The sequence below is a fragment of the Phyllobates terribilis genome, unplaced genomic scaffold (assembly GCF_046119375.1).
Source record: "Phyllobates terribilis strain yellow unplaced genomic scaffold, ASM4611937v1 Scaffold_1__5_contigs__length_1240528914, whole genome shotgun sequence".
In the NCBI taxonomy this organism is placed as follows: Eukaryota; Metazoa; Chordata; class Amphibia; order Anura; family Dendrobatidae; genus Phyllobates; species Phyllobates terribilis.
In genome coordinates, this window is record NW_027362761.1 from 1,123,964,725 (window position 1) to 1,123,984,965 (window position 20,241).

Below are 20,241 nucleotides of genomic sequence, written 5' to 3' on the forward strand. Positions count from 1 at the left end.
CAGCGGTCAGATAACTTCTATACTAGGTACAATCTCCTTAAGCCAGATTATATATGATGACAGCTGCTGTAAGGTGGGCATTTAAGGGTACTTTCACATTACGTTCAGTGTCCCTGTCAGGGTATACGTCCGAAATTCCCAGAAAAACTGGGTCCAGATGCATGCGCTGATGGGGTCAAAAAACTGTAATAATGACAGCAGAGCAAATGTGCAACTGTAAGAGCAGAGCGCACTGTAATGGTAACGGCAGAGCGAATGTGCGCTCTGACGTGCGTCATTTTCGGGAGTTTACACCTACAGGAGGCGGACACTTAGATGTAGTAGACTGCGTCTGAGTGTTCGCCTACTGTACGCATACACTCCCGAAAAAAGTGCACATCAGAGCGCAGATTCGCTCTGCCGTTACCATTACAGTGCGCTCTGCTCTTACAGTTGCACATTCGCTCTGCCGTTACCATTACAGTCCATGGCCCCGTTGTTAAAACATAACTTTTACTTTACAATTAAAAACATGGTGAAATAAAGCAAAAAGGACACAAAAGATTACGCTTACACGTTTCGGGTTAGCAACCCTTATTCATAGCTGTTGTAGGAAGATTTGAGGTGAAGGTTTAAATATTAAAAGAAAAAGGTGGAATCTACTCAACAAGTTTGTTATAACCAGTGACACATCAGCATAAAATATATATATATATGTATAAAAGTAAAAAAAAAATAAAATAAAAAAGTGTGAGTTTACAAAGACAGGTGGTGCTCAGTATAAATATAAAGAGTACCACAATTATTTCATAGACCATACACTGGCAATCACATCATAATTGTCATCTTCTTTAGTAATGCTTATATAGCAAACATATCACCGGCTTACGATTCCAGAAAGGGAAGGGATCTGGCACAAATATTGAATCAACGGAAGTTTCGCCCATTTCGCTCCAGCACGGGCTTTTGCGGTCAGCATTAGTAACAAAGATGAAAACTACATGGTGAGTGCCGGTGTATCTTGTACTTTATTATATACTAGATGGTGGCTCAATTCAAACGCATTGTGTATTCTAGAACATGTATGTAGTTTATTCTGTCATCCTCATTGGCGTATTTTCGCTTACGACCCATTGGAAGACAGGAAGCATAAATCGTGATAGCGTACAGTAAAGAAGTATCTGTTCAGTGCGCTGTGACTGACAGATCTTGTCCAGTAAACGTGAGTGAACTATGTGGCACTGTGACTGGGGGTTAAATTCCGCGCCAATATCTCTGATCGGCCACGACCAATCAGCGAAGCGGGGTTTAAAGGGGTTGTCCACTACTTTAAATTAACCCCCCCAATGTATCCCCCCGGGGCCCCTAATGAATTTCGTAAATACCTCATGTTGCCAATACTGCCTGTGCGCGGCGCTATCGCTGACCGCGCACAGGCAGCACGTGACCCCCGGCTGCAGCCGCCTCTTGCTTCCGTTTACGTCACGTCATGTTACGTCCCATTCATTGAGAGAGCGCGCGGTGGATGCCGGGTGTGACGCGATGGGGGATAACCCCGCCCACAACCCGTCACTCACCGTGGAATGCGGAACAGGAGTCCCCCGCAGATAGTCGTGACGTAAGCGTAAGCAAGAGCCGGCTGCAGCTGGGGGTCACATGCTGCCTGTGCGCGGTCAGTGATAGCGCCTTGCACAGGCAGTATTGGCAACATGAGGTATTTATGAAATTCATTAGGGGCCCCGGGGGGATACATTGGGGGGTTAATTTAAAGTAGTTGCGCCAATATCGCTGATTGGTCGCGGCCGCGACCAATCAGCGAAGCATGGTTCAAATCCCGCGCCAATTTGCAGCCGGACTGCGCCTGTCGCTGATTGGTCGCGGGCGGCTGGCGCGACCAATCAGCGACGTGGGATTTCCGTTACAGACAAACAGACAGAATTAGACGATTATATATATAGATTTGCAGCAATGTCAGTAGATAAATTGTATTATTCCTGATTGTACAATACAACTGGATGGACACATTGTGAGGTCAGTAAGTTCACACAATAGTGAATAATTTGTCACCAGTTGTTTGTAAAGGCACATTCTGCATCAATTCACTTATGGACTAATTGATGTATTTTTTACATACATAGACACACTGTAATAACCATACGACTAGTCTCAGACATTGCTCATTGATAACATGAGCTTTATTGTTTGGGTTGTAGCATGGTGAACCCCCTTTTACTCTTTATCGGATAATTAATGATGATTTCCAGTGATTTTATAAAGAACAAGAAATTATTTTAATTCATACAAAAATACTTGGTTTGTTTTGGAAACTATTAAGGCAAACACTTTTATAACTCTACAGCCACAGCTCCACGGTGATGATAACACAGCGACTATGACGAGTTCTTAACAAATGCAAGAAATACCGGAGGATAAACTGTACCTTAGACACGATCACGAGACAACTTTTTAAGGAAAATACTGGGTTTAAGGTGATATGAATGATTTTGCACATAGGGCCACTCGGAGATTACCGACTAAGTATCCGTGGAGTTTAGAAATTGAAAGGAGAAGAGACAGCTGATATGGTCCATCAGACTTTACTCATGTATCATGGGCACATCATCTTCAGCAAAAGGCATAATGCAGTCACTCTTCCCATAACACATTGCTAGAAAATGTTATAATAGTATGATTGATGGGGAGGTGACTATTGGGACTTTATGACCTGTACAGCAGAATCACCATGTGCAGGTACCCGTAATAAATCATTATTATCTAGAATGATGGGAGAAGCTTACATCTGGCCACCATTGATCGGTTGAGAGAACTGGGTGTCAGACCAACATCAATCTGATACTGACGACCTTCGCTAAGTAGGATAAGTCCTGGACAACCTGTATGTAATCAGGTATTGCACTGATCATGAAGTAAAGGTACATTTGGTTTAACATGAAAGTGACACCGGCTGATTTAGGTGTGAGCCGTGGTCAGTGTCTACCCTGATAATTCAGTTATCCAACATTGTTCAGTGCTGCACATGTCCCCATCAGAGCTGAGCGGTGCCGATGACCTTACAACCCGAACACCTACAGAGACACATGCGTGATCGGCCCGTATTGCCTACATGGCCTATAGAACGGGACCGATGCATGACACCTGCTGATCGCGCATGCGTCTTAGTAATATCATCACCATGGCTCATTTCTGATGCAGAAGAGAGCAGCTCTGTAAAGTGATGGATAACCCCTCTAAATATAATCTTTACTAGCACTCAACGCCTCCAGATGAAGCTTTTTTTGGCGAAACGCACATCCAGAGTGGAGGATCCCTGGTTCCTACATGAACACTTGTGCATTATTTAGTATCATATCATGGAACACTTCTTAGATGCTTTCGAAATGAGTGGCGTTTTCAGAGTTGGATCTAAACTTTTATGATTTCTTCCTAACCATTTTTCCCATGTTTTATTACTTCATTTACTTATCCATTCCTTTTTAGCTAACAAACGCTGTAGGAGCATCTTTATTAAGAGCTAAAAAGTAATCACATACCACAAGAAGCCCCGCAGCGCCATTGTGTGGTATGTGATATCCTTGCAGGGTGAACACATTATTTGCATCCAGGTGTCCCCTAAAGTCTCCGTCCGATTCCCGATGTCGTGTAGTGTCTGGTCCTGCAAATTTTATGAAATGGTCATGAACTATTTTTTTTTTTTTTAATGATGCATCAATAAAGATGGTTTGCATTGATTTTTGTTGCCCAGGTTTAACTAGGAGTTTATGTGAAATCTCCAGGGTGACGTCAGGATTGTGGCAGATATCATTTCTCTAGATACGCTGTTATCCATCCTTCAGCTGTATATAGAGCAGTAGGTCGGTATTTTAAATTTGATTATGCCAAGACTTTCCTGTATAGGAGAAAACAAAGAAATCATAAAATTAACTTCACATTTCAATCAAATAAACTATTAAAAGTAAAAAAAATTATAATTTTTATTTATATAGAGCCAACATATTCCACAGTACTTTACTATTGAATAATTACAATTAATTGTATACATTATATTAATAATTTTAATAAAACTGTGAATTAAATTACAATTAATTGCAATTAAATAATAGCATTATTCTGCTGTACACCCTGCTCTGTAACGAGGCTTCATGCATATGGAAAAGCCATGAGAAAGGCGCCTGCGCAGGGGACTCCGTTTCACGTTTATAGACCTGTAGGCGCCTTAGGTGCCACCACATGGTTTGTTACTAAGGTATTGTGCCCCCTAGAGGAATACCTCTGTAATACAGCATTCAGGGGAACTTTTTTTTCTCCCCCACAGACTCCATATGAATTTGTAAGAAGAAAAACCTTTGTGTGACTCAATGTAAACAGAGACACCGGGAGAGACCGGAAGACCACAAAGATTTCTATGGGTGCCATAGCTCCGTATTATGGACACTCATATTTATACTACCGCGAAGCTACATAACGTACTGACGGGACAAAGTTTATAGTAACAGACACTGAACTTGGCGTGCGCCTCTGATGGCACCAGCTTAAGGCATTTTAGGTGACCTGAGCTTAGCACCACTATTCCACTGGACTCCAGGTCTACCATGTGCCCTGTGACAAACTCAATTCAACCACTCCGCTAATTTCTGCTGATTCTTGTGCCAAATGTGCATCCAGACAAATCAAGCTCTGCTGCATATATGCTAACAAATTGAACTCTGTTGTTTTACTCGGTTCTGCTGTTCCAAGGTGCTTGTCCACATACTATGCTTTTCCATGGTGCCTGTCTACATATCTGGCTATCCCACAATCTGCACACTCGGTTTTGTCACTCCATGACACCAAGGTACCCTCCAGCACACCCAGCATGCTGTTCCACGCCTCAGATGCTGTCCAGCCTTTCCATCTCTGCTGTTCTTCGCTCCGTCATGCTGCTCATATAAACCTCTGACTTGGTGAATCCCCCTCACCAGGTGAGTTACCACATTATGACAGGAACAAAGTGAACATACACTCTTACCTGAACTAAGTGCAGAAACCCGAAACTTAATTTTTTTTTGGTTAACTGGAGTATAAGTTTGCATGCATGCAACTTAGGAGCATGTTCACACTGGCCATTAACCAGAGAAAACCTGAGACAGAAAGAAAACGAACATACACCCTGCTGAAAGTAAATAAAAGCATATAGCTTCTCATTTGCCAAGTATCCACATTCGGGGCCTCAGTCCTGCTTAGCCCTTATTCACATTGATGTCACTTTGGTTAGGTTTTAATACCTTCGATAGGACCATCCTGATTTGGGTACACCTTCACTGAGATGGCTGTTACGTTTTTTTTTAATCAACAACAGTGTTTACCAAGTACCCTGCATTATATATATATACTGTTACTATTTACAGCAGTTTATATGCTCATTTTGTCTCTTAAGTTTTGTCTGTGTAATGGCCAGTGTGAACATGCTCCTATTTGCATCCATACCAATTTATACTGCAGGTACATATTGTGTTACACTCCCTCTATTACTGGAGGCATCTGTGGGGTCCTCAAGAAAAGAAACCACTGCAGATGAGGTGCCAGGACATAAGATAACGATGCATGAACCATCCCATGAGTACAGAGCATGCGTGGTGCCTTTACCAACATGGTCTATAAGTTGCCGCACTGCACACATTTACCTTTCCCCCGTACTGTTCCAGCTTCTGTAATGCAGATGTGACTCCATCCTTGTATTTCTTGTCCATTAATCTTTTGGAAAGCTAAAATAAAAAAATGAAAAAAAAACAAAAAACAGATGACATGAGCACGTAGCTCAATTAAAAAAAAGGCCACACTCAGGTTGTATGAAAACTCCCGTTGGCGGCCATGTCTTTCCGCATGAGGCCGACGTCTCCCCGGTCGCTGCTGCGCAGGGTTAAACATGTTACGTCAGTTTATTTCTGACTGTGATGCGAGAAACAATGGCTGCCCCTCTTGTGATTTGCAACAGAGAAGAGCAGGGTGCGGGGATTCATTTTTGTGGTCTGAGGGGGACGCTGGTGCCGGTATTTCTTGAAGATTTTGTGCACTTTATGGAGGAAATGCTTTGTTACAAAGAAATGTGTATGGGTGGATGGAAACGTTCAAGGAAGGTTGCACAAGTGTCAGTCGTAAAGAAGGAGCCGGACTTCGTTTTGAGGTGTTGAAGCATCCGCCCTACAGTCCTGATCCTGCCCCATCAATCAGCCCAATAGGGACGAAAATTCACGTGTACTCAAAATTCATGTTTTCTCCATGTGTATTGTAGCCAAGGCCATAATGTGGTTTTCCAGCTGTATAACATTGATGTCCCACCCTAAGCACAAAAAGTCTGGGGGGTCTGCACCCAGGGACTCCTGTAATCTCTATAATAAAAGCGGTGGAGCTGCGTCTGGAGTATTTGCCCCCCTAGTGAACAGTCAGGGCAGGTAGGAATTTAGTGTAGTGGAGGGACAGACAGAGGAAACCTTGTGACTTCTACTTTAAATATCTGATTACATAACATCATCATGAACTTGATTAAGTAGATGAGAAAATCCCTTTATAGTGAAGTTTGCTGAATCTGCCCAGGATATAAAACCGTGTAACTTCACATCCGTGTCAAAGTCATCAGCAATGGTGGGAATAATTTATAAGTCTAAACAAACAAAGCAACCGAGATCTTTCCAATCAAGACCGAAAAAGTGTTTAGTCTCGAATATTTCTCACATAATGACACATAGTATCAATTATTTATATTCAACCAAACTGCAGGAAACTAATGAAGAACGGTCGGAGGAAAACGGGACTTCATGTTTTTCTAAAAAAGTGCCAGCGAAGATGCCCGGTGAGACTGCGGATGGGAGGGAGGATCTGCCATAGTCAGATATGTACAATACCAGGCCGAGTATCAGATATATAATAATGAACTACGTATCCGCACCCTGTGCAAGTGGAGATCCCATTGTAAATGTATCATCTGCAGCTTTCTCCTACTCACACTGCTTAGTAGATTCTTCAGATGAATATTCAGAGCCGGCCCCACGACAGCGCTCACCTGCACCAAACCATTCAGTCCTCTCTCAAAGACTCCTCCATCAGCATGTATCTGGGGGTCAAACACAGAACATTGTGAATGAACATGGAAATACTGCATATTACATATATTTATTATACTAATCCCTCTGGATATACATTTATTCAGTGCTTGCATCACAAGTTCTATGTTAAATATAATCAGATTCTAAATGTGCTTGAATTTTTTTTTGTGCTTCCGTTCTCTTTGTAATAGACTAAATCGGTCTCCTTCACCTTCTGGCAGCTGACAGTACAACCAGTCCCTTCCAATCTTTCCAGTATACACTGCTACTTCCCAGACAAATCAGGACAGAAAGATATTTCTATCCACGGCTCTGCAGTGAGCAGAGATTGATATAGCTTGAATACGATATTTAAAGGGAATCTGTCAGCAGGTTTTTGCTATGATTTCTGAGAGCAACATGAAGTAGAGGTAGAAACCCTGATTACAGCGATATATCACTTACTGGGCAGCGTAGTGCAGTTTTGATAAAATCCATGTTTTCTCTGCTGCAGATGTAGTGCTATGACCGCTGAGCTGTGTATAACCCCGCCCACACCACTGATTGGAGGCTGAAGCTGCCAATCAGTGGTAGGGGCGGGATTACACAGATTACCTGGACTGCCTGGCATGTTCCTGCAGTGATAATCTTCTGCTGATAAAACACTGATTGTACTGAAACTATAAGCTGTTGAGTAAGTGACACATCGCTGGAATCAGGTTCTCTGCCCCTACATTATGCTGATGATTAAATAGCAAAAACCTGTTGACAGATTCCCATTAATTAGACTAAAGGCAGACAACAGACCACTTATGAAACTTCCTGGGGGCGATTAAAACCTGACTTAGTTTCTCTAGCAAATAGCAGCGAGGGAGAGAATTTCTTCTACTAGGCTGCGTCCCAGACAGACTGTTATAATTTGGGCCTTTAAAAAGGAGATAAAGGCAAAATGAATGACTTCTAGAATGTATGTAGAATAATTTTCCATTTTCCTTCAGCTTAAGGATCTGTTGAGGGGTATATGTCGGAAGTATACGTCAGAAGTTATCATACCTCTGATGTATGTGGCAGTATAGACATACAATGACACATGTCAGCCACTGATTGGGATATTAATATGAGTACCGATCAGTACGCTTTATTGTTAGGGGACCACTGTATAGTAAAGCGGAGACCTAAAAAGTTCAGAGAAAAGGCTCTGGACCACAAAGATCTATTATATAAAAGCCTTATTAATAGGTAAATGCATTCACTGTGGTTTAGCTCACCGGGAGAAAACCATCAATCCAGATGGATGTTAATCAGGCGTTTCTTATACATGTAACAGAGATAAAGCAGAGCTGGATTTGTCATCTGGCAAAACTAATAATACAATAGAAGTGCAGTGAACGCATAGATCAGGGGTCGACAAAGTTGTTCAGAATCTAGGAGCCAGCCAAAAAATTTAGGAGCCAGAATTTTTTATAGTATATAGATATAGTGACTGGGGTATATACATATATACACAGGTGTATATACATATATACAATGATGTATATACATAGAGACACTGCTGTATATACAGCACGATATATATATATACTGGTGGATATACATATGTACACCAATGTACATACATATATACTGCAGCTGATGATTGCAAGTAAAATGAAGACCTTTTAATAACACACACATTGGAGGGGGTTGCTGGGTAACGTATGTAGTGTGTGGCCATGTGATTTTGGGGACACTGCAGCATTACACACCGGGCAGTGCTTCAGCGGCCACAGAGGAGGGGTCAGCGGCGGGCGATCACCATGGACAGAGGCTGATGTTTGTCTTGCTGCCCCTCGCGCTGCTTTGTGCGCAACACTCGGCGGAGCGCCACCTGGCGGCCGCAGGCGGTTGTGCAGCCGTGCAGCGCTACCCCCTCCCGGCCATTAGGTTCCAATCGCCGCACTCACAGCAGACGAGAATTTCCTCACACAATACCACGGGTAGCGAATGTGCAGCGCGGCGGCTGCACGACTGCGGCCTCATTGTACACGGCCGGGGAGGGGGGATGGTGGGGCACACACTGTATGTACATATAGACCCCCTCACACACGGCGTCTCCCCGGGGAGCACGGCCTTTGTATGTACTTACACAGGTAGCGGGAGATGAGAACGGGCCCCCGGCCACAGCGATCCTTCCCCCGTAACCCAACTCTCCCTGTCCAGTCCCGGAGCATAAGGGGGGCGGAGCAAAGTGGAGAAGGCGGCCTGAGCGATACTGTCCCTGCTTCCTCCGATTGGATGACTCCGTGCAGGAGGTGGGATTGGATTGAGAGTAATTTTTTTTTTCTTCTCAACTCCTCAACTCCTCAAGCACCAGGCAACATTTTCTAGGCGCCAGACAACATTTTCTAGGCGCCACTGGCGACCAGGCGCCTGGGTTTGTCGAGCCCTGGCATAGATAATGAAGGGCGGGTATGGGGAATACATACGAGGGCACCTTTCAAAGCAGCGGCAACTTTGGGTAAGATGGGCAGAGCTTTTTCAGCAGCACCAGGAACCATCAGTAATTCCCTGAAGCCTTCCTGGGATACAAACGTGTATGGGTGTTTGGTTTCCTTGAGACCCTGAGCAGGAGAAATAAGGGAAGATCTGTAAGTTTTAAGGAGTAATAATTATCAGGCCTCCTTTAAAGGGGTATTCCCATCTCCAAGATCCTATCCCAATATGTAGTAGGTGTAATAAATAATAATAATAATATTATCAAATTCCTTCAATTAGAAATGTAGTATAGTTCTTCTGATTCACTATGTCTCTTTCCTCATGTGCAAGCATTGCAGGACCTTAGGTACCCATGGTTACGACCACTGATATAGTGACCGTTTGTTAGATAGGTATCCATGGTTACATCCACTACCAACTAAAGTCCTGCAATGCCTGCACAAGAGGAAAGAGACATAGCGAATCAGAAGAACTATACTACATTTCTAATTGGAGGAATTTGCTAATATTATTATTATTATACCTACTAGCTATTGGGATATGATCTTGGAGATGGGAAAACCCCTTTAAGGCCCGGGCACCACAATGACTTCAACATGCAAAATTCAGATAGAAATACAGAAAAAGAGCGAGGGGCAGATTCAGCCAATACACCCTGTCTACAGGTGTCTGTAAAGTTCCCAAAACCCAGAGAGTCACGTTTCCTGGATTTATGGTTTTTGTTGAACAATATACTGTAATCGTTGCCATCCACATGTAGCTGACCAGTGTCTCCGACATTAATTGCACTACTCTCTATAGGGTGCACACATCCTGGAGGTGACTGTATAGTCACGTGTGACAGTGGGGTGCCCACCTCCGTGTGTGGGCTGCAGGGTCATATCTTACCATACCGTACATCCTTTCCTTTAAAAAAATCATTTCTGCTCTCGTCTCTCCATGTAAAAGAGGTAAAAAAAAAAAAACCCACAGGACTGTTGTTTGGTATCTCCCTCTAAATTATGTAGACACTGTTACTGTAAAATATAGTCAGTCATTGCACTACCCCTCTGAAAATTATTTAGCACAGATAGTGCTGCCTCCCTGACTCTCTCTACAAACAATAAATACATACATAGTACTGCCTAACTGTAAGTTATACAGGCACAGATAGTGCTGCCTACCTGACTCTCCATGTACATTATGTAGATACATACAATATATAGTTCTGCCTCCCTGTAAATTATGTAGGCACAGATAGTGCTGCTTCCCTGAAAAATATGTAGTCATAACTCTCCCTGTAAATTATGTACAGTAGATAAATATATAGTACTGCCTCCCTGTAAAATATGTAGGCACAGATAGTGCTAGCTCCCTATCTCTCACTGTAAATTACGTAGATACATATATAGTACCGCCTCCTTCAAAATTATATCGGCACAGATAGCGCTGCTTCCCTAAAAATTATGTAGCCATAACTAGTGCTGCCTCTCTGTTAATGATGCAGATACATACACCACTGCCTCCCTGTACATTTTATAAGCAGAGATAGGAAGGCAGCACTATCTATTCCTCTAAATAATGTATACACATATATAGTACTGCTGCCCTGTCACTCAAAGTAAATAATATAGATACATAAAGTGCTGCCTCCCTCTCTCCCCCACAAATTATGTAGATACACAATAAAACGGCCTTCCTGCAAATTATGTAGCCATGGATACTGTTGCCTCCCTGTAAAATATGTAGGCACAGATAGTGCTTGCTCCCTATATCTCACTGTAAATTATACAGCTGGGAAAATAAGTATTTGATACACTGCCGATTTTACAAGTTTTCCCACCTACAAAGAATGGAGAGGTCTGTAATTTTTTTCATAGGTACACTTCACCTGGGAGAGACAGAATCATAAAAAAAATCCAGAAATTTTTTTACATAATTAATTTGCATTTTATTGCATGAAATAAGTATTTGATACAATAGAAAAATAGAACTTAATATTTGGTACAGAAACCTTTGTTATTACAGAGATCAGATGTTCCCTGTAGTTCTTGACCAGGTTTGCACACCCTGCAGCAGGGATTTTGGCCCACTCCTCCATACAGATCTTCTCTAGATCTTTCAGGTTTCGGGGCTGTCGCTGGGCAACATTGAGTTTCAGCTCCCTCCAGAGATTTTCTATTGGGTTCAGGTCTGGAGACTGGCTAGGCCACTCCAGGACCTTGAAATGCTTCTTACAGAGCCACTCCTTAATTGCCCTGGTTGTGTGTTTCGGTTCATTGTCATGCTGGAAGACCCAGCCACGACCCATCTTCAATGCTCTTGTGCGACGAAGGTTGTTGGCCACAATCTCGCGATACATGACCCCATCCATCCTCCCTTCAATACGGTGCAGTCGTCCTGTCCCCTTTGCAGAAAAGCACTCTCAAAGTATGATGTTTCCCCCACCATGCTTCACGGTTGGGATGATGTTCTTGGGGTGGTACTCATCCTTCTTTTTCCTCCAAACACGGCGAGTGGAGTTGATACCAAAAAGTTCTATTTTGGTCTAATCTGACCACATTACCTTCTCCCATGCCTCCTCTGGATAATCCAGATGGTCATTGGCGAACTTCAAACGGGCCTGAACATGTGCTGGCATGAGCAGGGGAACCTTGCGTGCCCTGCAAGATTTTAATCCATGACGGCGTAGTGTGTTACTAATGGTAATGTTTGAGACTGTGGTCCCAGCTCTCTTCAGGTCATTGACCAGGTCCTCCTGTGTAGTTCTGGGCTGATTCCTGAACCTTCTCAGAATCATCCTTACCCCACAATGCGAGATCTTGCAAGGAGCCCCAGACCGAAGAAGACTGACAGTCATCTTGTGTTTCTTACATTTTCTAATAATTGTTCCAACAGTTGTTGCCTTCTCACCAAGCTGCTTGCCTATTGTCATGCTGTCCATCCCAGCCTTGTGCAGGTCTACAATTTTGTCCCCGGTGTCCTTAGACAGCTCTTTGGTCTTGGCCATGGTGGAAAGGTTGGAGTGTGATTGATTGTGTGGACAGGTGTCTTTTATACAGGTAACGAGTTCAAACAGGTACAATTAATACAGGTATTGAGGACAGGTACAATTAATACAGGTATTGAGTGCAGAGTAGGAGGGCTTCTTAAAGAAACACTAACAGGTCTGTGAGCGCCAAAATTCTTGCTGGTTGGTAGGTGATCAAATTTGTATTTCATGCAATAAAATGCAAATGTATTTTTTACAAATCATACAATGTGATTTTCTAGTTTTTATCTTTAGATTCTGTCTCTCCCAGGTGAAGTATACCTCTGATAAAAATTACTGACCTCTCCATTCTTTTTAGGTGGGAAAACTTGCAAAATCAGCAGTGTATCAAATACTTATTTCCCCACTGTAGTTACATATATAGTACTGCCTTCCTGTAAATTATATAAGTACAGATAGTACTGCTTCCATGCAGATTATGTAGATTCATGTATAGTACTGCCTTCCTGAAAATGAAGGATATCGGCACAGATAGTGCTGCCTTTTTAGACGGCGAAGACACAAATAACGCTTAGTCCCAGTCCCACCATAGGCCATTAATCACACTGCGCCTTCTCTTACTCAGTGACACGACACAGACCATGCCATGGAATGCGGTTGATAGACGCAGGGATATACGGCACTTACATGACGCCATTTACATTCTCACATTGAGAAAAGAAAAGCATTAATGGGATTATTCCCCGGGGAGATAAGACGGACGCACAGGGTGCAGCACTGAGCCAGACACAGCAGCGCCTGACAGATATAGAAAGTGGTTGTGATGGGACATGATTAATCCCTGCAATGGCTGACACCTCACAATAATTACTCCGCTGCAGCTTCCCAGCCTCTAAACTGCGCTGACAGATCTAGGGACGTATTGCTGATGGTAAATGGCAATCAATCACTTGTGCACTTTAGATATGAGACGAATGCGATGTCTCTGCTTTCCAGACTGCTCAAAACTGCTGCGAAAAATGATAATATATCGAGCTATAAATATATTACTACTAGATCATGGCTCGGTAGTGTTATATAGGAAGGTAATGGCACTGCTTAAAGGGATTGTCCCAAACTTAAACATTATCCCTAGCATAGGTCAATATCAAATCTGTGGGGGTCTGACCCACTAATAGCTGCTGGCAGCTCCTGCTGCGGTGTACAGAGCCATAATGGCACAGCTTGGTACACCATGTAGTGGTCATTCTTGGGTACTGCAGCTCATCTCCTGTTTGGCTCAATCATTGCTTAGCTGCAGCGCCTGAGAATAGCCATCAGTATACAGATTCGTGCTGCTCCAGCTCTGTAAACTGTGTACATACAGCAGGAGCTGCAAACAGCTGATCAGTAGGGGTCCGGAGTGTTGGACCCCCACAGAACTAATTTTGATGATCCATAAATATGTTTCTGCAGTTTATCAATGTTATATAAATCAATGTTTGGACCAAAGCAGATGACTACAACAGTGATCTACCTGGAGCAATCAATATCAATGAATGAAGTGTGATTTGGGCAATTCAGTTAAGGAGGTTGTCCATGCCCACCTTTGGAGACATTTTTTTTTTTTAATTAAATGCATGTAAATGAAGCCAAAAATCATTTTTACAGCTGGATTTCATTAAAAATCTCTGCACTGCTGGCTTTCTATAGCATTTGGGTTGCACTGTCTATAGCTGGATGGAAAATGAATTAAATCGGTATTCTCAAGTCATCTCTTGAGCAGCGCAGAGCTTTGCAGTCTCCCTACTTCCTGGTTGCTAAAGGGGTGAGCAACTCCTCCTCAAGTGACAGTTCTGGTAAGGAGCTTGGTCCTGCAACAACACATTGAAGGGGTTCTACATGTTTGTGATGAAACTCTGCACTCACTTTAGGATTCTCCTTGTGCCAGAGAAGAGAGTGGGCGGTCACATGACTGCACGTATGCGATCTGCATACTTCTGGCCACATTCCGACTAGACGTGCGCGGCCTCACTCAACACAAGTGATCGCATACTTGAAGTCACATGATCGCCCACTCTTTGACGCCGACACTGGAGAATTCAGAAGTCTGCAATCACATAAAGTGACTGCAGACTTTCTTCACAAACCTGGACAACCCCTTTAAGTGTCTGGTTTGTCAGGGATTTGTTGTAAGTGTACATATCACTTTATTTACATATAGAGAAAACAGGGCATTTGAAGGAACACACAATGTGAGTCATGATTAGGAAAACTGCATTGGTACTCGGGCCTTATGATTATGCAGGAGTGATAGCAGCTCAGGAGCTGAGACAGAGGGAGGTGAGCAGATAACTGCTGTTTAGAAATCAATACACTGGAAAGATCTGATGAAATCCTAAGAGTTAACTCCTGTCCTGGAATGTAATAGTGTGGCACTCTCGGCCAGGAAATGTAGGCTGAGCATATTGGAAACCAGCTGTACACTATGTAAGATAAAAGCTCTCATAGCAGCAGAATGAAAGCAGATAGAAAAAGCAAGTCAAGTGAAAACTTGCTTATTTTCATGCTGTCTAACTATATTAAGCAGTTTAATAACAGGAGAACACCCCTTTAACTGAGACTCTGTCAGTGAGCTCACTACGACCTCTGACAGGGAGGTTGTAATTCTTATCACTCTTTCTCTGAGCGACTCTCAGCTGATTTATAATCACAGACCACACCAAAATTTAAGGTGCAGAAAAACAAAGAACCTGTAAAAAGCAAACAGTGCAAAGTTTTAAATGAAACCTCATTTTGAACAAGATTTTTAGCTTCAAATACATGCATTTAAGTAAGAAAAAAATGTTCCCAATGGTGTGACAGAAGGGGAGAAAAACCTTCCTGCTCCTGGAGTCAAACAAAGAAAGTTGCTGCCACTGGAGGCCTATGGAGAAATACAAACTCAATACAGTGGACGTGTAGTCTACCTCAGCTAAAGTTATGAGCAGAGGGTCGAATGGAATGGTTTCTGGAGGACGCTCCCATTGTAACCGATGCTTCACTGAACCATGGACCAACCTGTGGGGAAGAAACAGTACAGGAGTGAGAGGAGTTATACTTAGAGGCCTACAACTTGTCAGGAGATCTGACTATAACGGACTGGAAAAACTCATGACAAAAATGTAAAATAAGATGTAAAATAATCTATTAAAGGGTTATTCCCAAAGTAGCAAGTTATCATCTATAGTAATTACATAATTATTAAAGTTGGAAAAAAGACAAATGTCCATCAAGTTCTGCCGATGAGTGGGAACGGATAAAAGGATGGGGTATAGGTACTTCCATAATGCACGATTCAGTCTGCCATGAAAAGCAAGATTTTCCCTCCTGATCCAAAATCAGAACAGAACAAGCCACATGATTGTGGAGCCTACTGAAACAGATTAAGGGACCTTTTTAAACACTTAGGAAGCCTTTGCAGGTGTTTTTTGTTAATTATTCTAGTTTACTGAGATAATGACTTTTGTGTTTTCATTGGCTGTAAGCCATAATCATCAACATTAACAGAAATAAACACTTGGAATAGATCACTCTGTGTGTAATGACTCTATATAATATAGGAGTTTCATTTTTTGTATTGTAGAACTGAAGTTAACTTTTTGATGATATTCTACTTTTGTGAGATGCACCTGTACATATCCTATTAAGGGCACTGGGAAGGGGCACACCTGCCAGCCTCTCTTCTTTGGTATAAACAGAGCTAAAGAACCTGTTTAGTAATTCTGCTTTCTGAGTGATTCTCTTGATCCTCAGGGATCAGCTCCCCATTACCATTATTTAGAGTATTTGTGTGGACCTTGTTTTTTTGTATTTAAAGGAGCTGTCCCACGAACAAAAGTACATTTTCATAATATATATATATATACACAGTACAGACCAAAAGTTTGGACACACCTTCTCATTTAAAGATTTTTCTGTATTTTCATGACTATGAAATTGTACATTCACACTGAAGGCATCAAAACTATGAATTAACACATGTGGAATTATATACTTAACAAAAAAGTGTGAAACAACTGAAAATATGTCTTATATTCTAGGTTCTTCAAAGTAGCCACCTTTTGCTTTGATGACTGCTTTGCACACTCTTGGCATTCTCTTGATGAGCTTCAAGAGGTAGCCACCGGAAATGGTTTTCACTTCACAGGTGTGCCCTGTCAGGTTTAATAAGTGGGATTTCTTGCCTTATAAATGGGGCTGGGACCATCAGTTGTGTTGTGCAGAAGTCAGGTGGATACACAGCTGATAGTCCTACTGAATAGACTGTTAGAATTTGTATTATGGCAAGAAAAAAGCAGCTAAGTAAAGAAAGATGAGTGGTCATCATTACTTTAAGAAATGAAGGTCAGTCAGTGCGAAAAATTGGGAAAACTTTGAAAGTGTCCCCAAGTGCAGTTGCAAAAACCATCAAGCGCTACAAAGAAACTGGCTCACATGAGGACCGCCCCAGGAAAGGAAGACCAAGAGTCATCTCTGGATAAGTTTATCCGAGTCACCAGCCTCCGAAATCGCAGGTTAACAGCAGCTCAGATTAGAGACCAGGTCAATGCCACATAGAGTTCTAATAGCAGACACATCTCTACAACAACTGTTAAGAGGAGACTTTGTGCAGCAGGCTTTCATGGTAAAATAGCTGCTAGGAAACCACTGCTAAGGACAGGCAACAAGCAGAAGAGACTTGTTTGGGCTAAAGAACACAAGGAATGGACATTAGACCAGTGGAAATCTGTGCTTTGGTCCAAATTTGAGATCTTTGGTTCCAACCACCAGGTCTTTGTGCGACGCAGAAAAGGTGAACGGATGGACTCTACATGCCTGGTTCCCACCGTGAAGCATGGAGGAGGAGGTGTGATGGTGTGGGGGTGCTTTGCTGGAGACACTGTTGGGGATTTATTCAAAATTGAAGGCATACTGAACAAGCATGACTACCACAGCATCTTGCAGCCGCATGCTATTCCATCCGGTTTGCGTTTAGTTGGACCATCATTTATTTTTCAACAGGACAATGACCCCAAACACACCTCCAGGCTGTGTAAGGGCTATTTGACCAAGAACGAGAGTGATGGGGTGCTACGCCAAATGACCTGGCCTCCACAGTCACCAGACCTGAACCCAATCGAGATGGTTTGGGGTGAGCTGGACCGCATAGTGGAGGCAAAAGGGCCAACAAGTGCTAAGCATCTCTGGGAACTCCTTCAAGATTGTTGGAAGACCATTTCCGGTGACTACCTCTTGAAGCTCATCAAGAGAATGCCAAGAGTGTGCAAAGCAGTCATCAAAGCAAAAGGTGGCCACTTTGAAGAATCTAGAATATAAGACATATTTTCAGTTATTTCACACTTTTTTGTTAAGTATATAATTCCACATGTGTTAATTCATAGTTTTGATGCCTTCAGTGTGAATGTACAATTTTCATAGTCATGAAAATACAGAAAAATCTTTAAAGGAGAAGGTGTGTCCAAACGTTTGGTCTGTACTGTATATATATATATATATATATATATATATATATATATATATATATATATATATATATACATACATACATACACACACACACACATACAGTACAGACCAAAAGTATATATATATATATATTCAGACAGTGCTGCCTCCCCGTTCCGCTCTATACATTCAAATAGTGCTGCCTCTGCCTCCACATCCCTGTCAATTTGCTTTGTGAACCCAGCATTTAGCCACTTTACCCCCCGAGGGTGGTTTGCACGTTGATGACCAGGCCAATTTTTACAATTCTGACCACTGTCACTTTATGAAGTAATTACTCTGGAACGCTTCAACGGATCCCCCTGATTCTGAGATTGTTTTTTGTGACATATTGTACTTCATGATAGTGGTAAAATTTCTTCGATATCACTTGCGCTTATTTGTGAAAAAAATGAAAATTTGACACCATTTTGGAAACTAGACCCCTCAGGGAACTTATCTAGATGTGTGGTGGAGCCATAAAAAAAAAAATCCAACTTTTTCCACAAAAATTATGTTTTAGTCCCAAGTTTTCTATTTTCACAAGGGTAAGAGGAGAAAATGGACCCCAAAAACATGTATATTACTTACCTGTAATGTGTTTTTTCGGAACCCACGATGGCACAACGAGAGAGGGGATCCGCCTTTCAAGGACAGGAAACCTTCAAGATAAAAAGGGCGGCGCCTCTCTCCGCATCAGTGGATTACAGAGCATGAGAGGACTCTCCGGTTAGAGCACATAATTTTATTAACCATAAACGAATTTCACCCATGTGAATACTCAACACCCACCAACCGGAAGGTGAACACCATAGTGATAGGGAGGGAATGTAAAAGGTGCCGTCATGGGTTCCGAAAAAACACATTACTGGTAAGTATTATACGTGTTTTTCTGTCACCCATGACGGCACAACGAGAGAATTACAGAGAACTAAGTACGTAAGGGAGGGACCACAGCCTGCAGAACCCTTCTCCCAAATGTGAGATCAGAGGAGGCAGAAAGGTCAAGTCTATAGTGATTATAGAAAGTGGACGGAGATGACCATGTGGCCGCCTTACATATTTGCTCAATGGGCACGTCCGCTCTTTCTGCCCAGGAAGCAGCCATGCCCCGTGTAGAGTGGGCCTTCAGATTGCTAGGAGGATCTCTGCCCGATCCCGTATAGGCCATCGTGATGGCTTTCCGGATCCACCTTGACAGAGTGCCTTTTAAGACTTTTGATCCCTTCCGGGGGCCCTGGAAGGAGACAAATCGAGCCCTATCCTTCCTCCATGAGCTTGTGGATGCTAAATAATGTATAAGGCATCTCCTGACATCCAAGGTATGAAATCTTTGCTCCTTGCTATTTTTTGGTTCAGGACAGAAGGATGGTAGGGCTATCTCCTGAGACATATGAAACTTAGAAACAATCTTAGGTAGAAAAGCAGGGTCTGGTCTCAAAACTACTCTATCGTCTAGCACTAAGGTAAAAGGTGGATCTGCAAGATAAAGCCTGTAACTCACTAACCCTCCGTGCTGATGTTAAGGCCACCAGAAGTATTGTTTTTAGGGTGAGTATTTTAATGGACCCTGAGCTAAGGGGCTCAAGGGGAGAACCTGTTAATGCGTTTAGCACCAAGTTTAAATCCCAAAAGGGACCCTTATTGTAGGGGTTGGATTGGCTCTACTGCATGCCCTCAAGAACCTGGAAATCCAATTGTTACTGGCCAGATTATAATTATACAAGGCCCCTAAGGCCGAGATTTGGACCTTTAAGGTGCTAACTGCTAGACCTTTTTCCAACACTCTTTGGAGAAATTCCAAAATGACCGTTATGGGAACCTCCTCCCCCCCAGGGAGAATCCCTGAGATGACAAGAAATTCTTCCAGACTCTACTTTAAATTTTAGTAGTGATTGGTTTTCTACTCCCTAGAAGAGTAGTAACTAGATTCGATGAGAAACCCCGACCCTCTAGCAATGATCTCTCAAGTTCCAGGCCGCTAAGTGCAATCCTTTCACCTGAGGATGGAATATAGGGCCTTGAGCAAGAAGGTCGGGAATCTCTGGAAGAATCCAGGGGTTCGTGACTGACAAGCTCCTTAGCCAAAAGAACCATGGTCTCTTGGGTCAGAAGGGAGCTATGAGGACCACTCGAGCCTGATCCTCCCGGATCTTCCTCAACACTGCTGGAATCAGGCATGTTGGGGGAAAGGCATAGGCCAGACTGAAATCCCATCTGCACTGGAAGGCG

The 20,241-nt window shown here is 42.7% G+C and overlaps 1 protein-coding gene across 2 annotated transcripts in view; it reads right to left on the reverse strand.

Moving 5' to 3' along the window:
- Nucleotides 1-2,560: 2,560 nt before the first annotated feature.
- Nucleotides 2,561-20,241, reverse strand: part of PACRGL (parkin coregulated like) — a 28,840-nt gene continuing 11,159 nt past the window's right edge. The window contains exons 4-8 of one of the 2 annotated variants that reach the window (XM_073646923.1): nt 15,453-15,543; nt 9,524-9,658; nt 6,980-7,087; nt 5,661-5,741; nt 2,561-3,886 (exon numbers count right to left, since the gene is read on the reverse strand). In XM_073646923.1, the coding sequence (XP_073503024.1) occupies nt 3,830-3,886; nt 5,661-5,741; nt 6,980-7,087; nt 9,524-9,658; nt 15,453-15,543 (472 nt within the window). In that variant the 3' untranslated portion in view covers nt 2,561-3,829. The remainder of the gene's footprint in view (nt 3,887-5,660; nt 5,742-6,979; nt 7,088-9,523; nt 9,659-15,452; nt 15,544-20,241) is intronic. The other variant, XM_073646931.1, reaches the window with a different exon arrangement.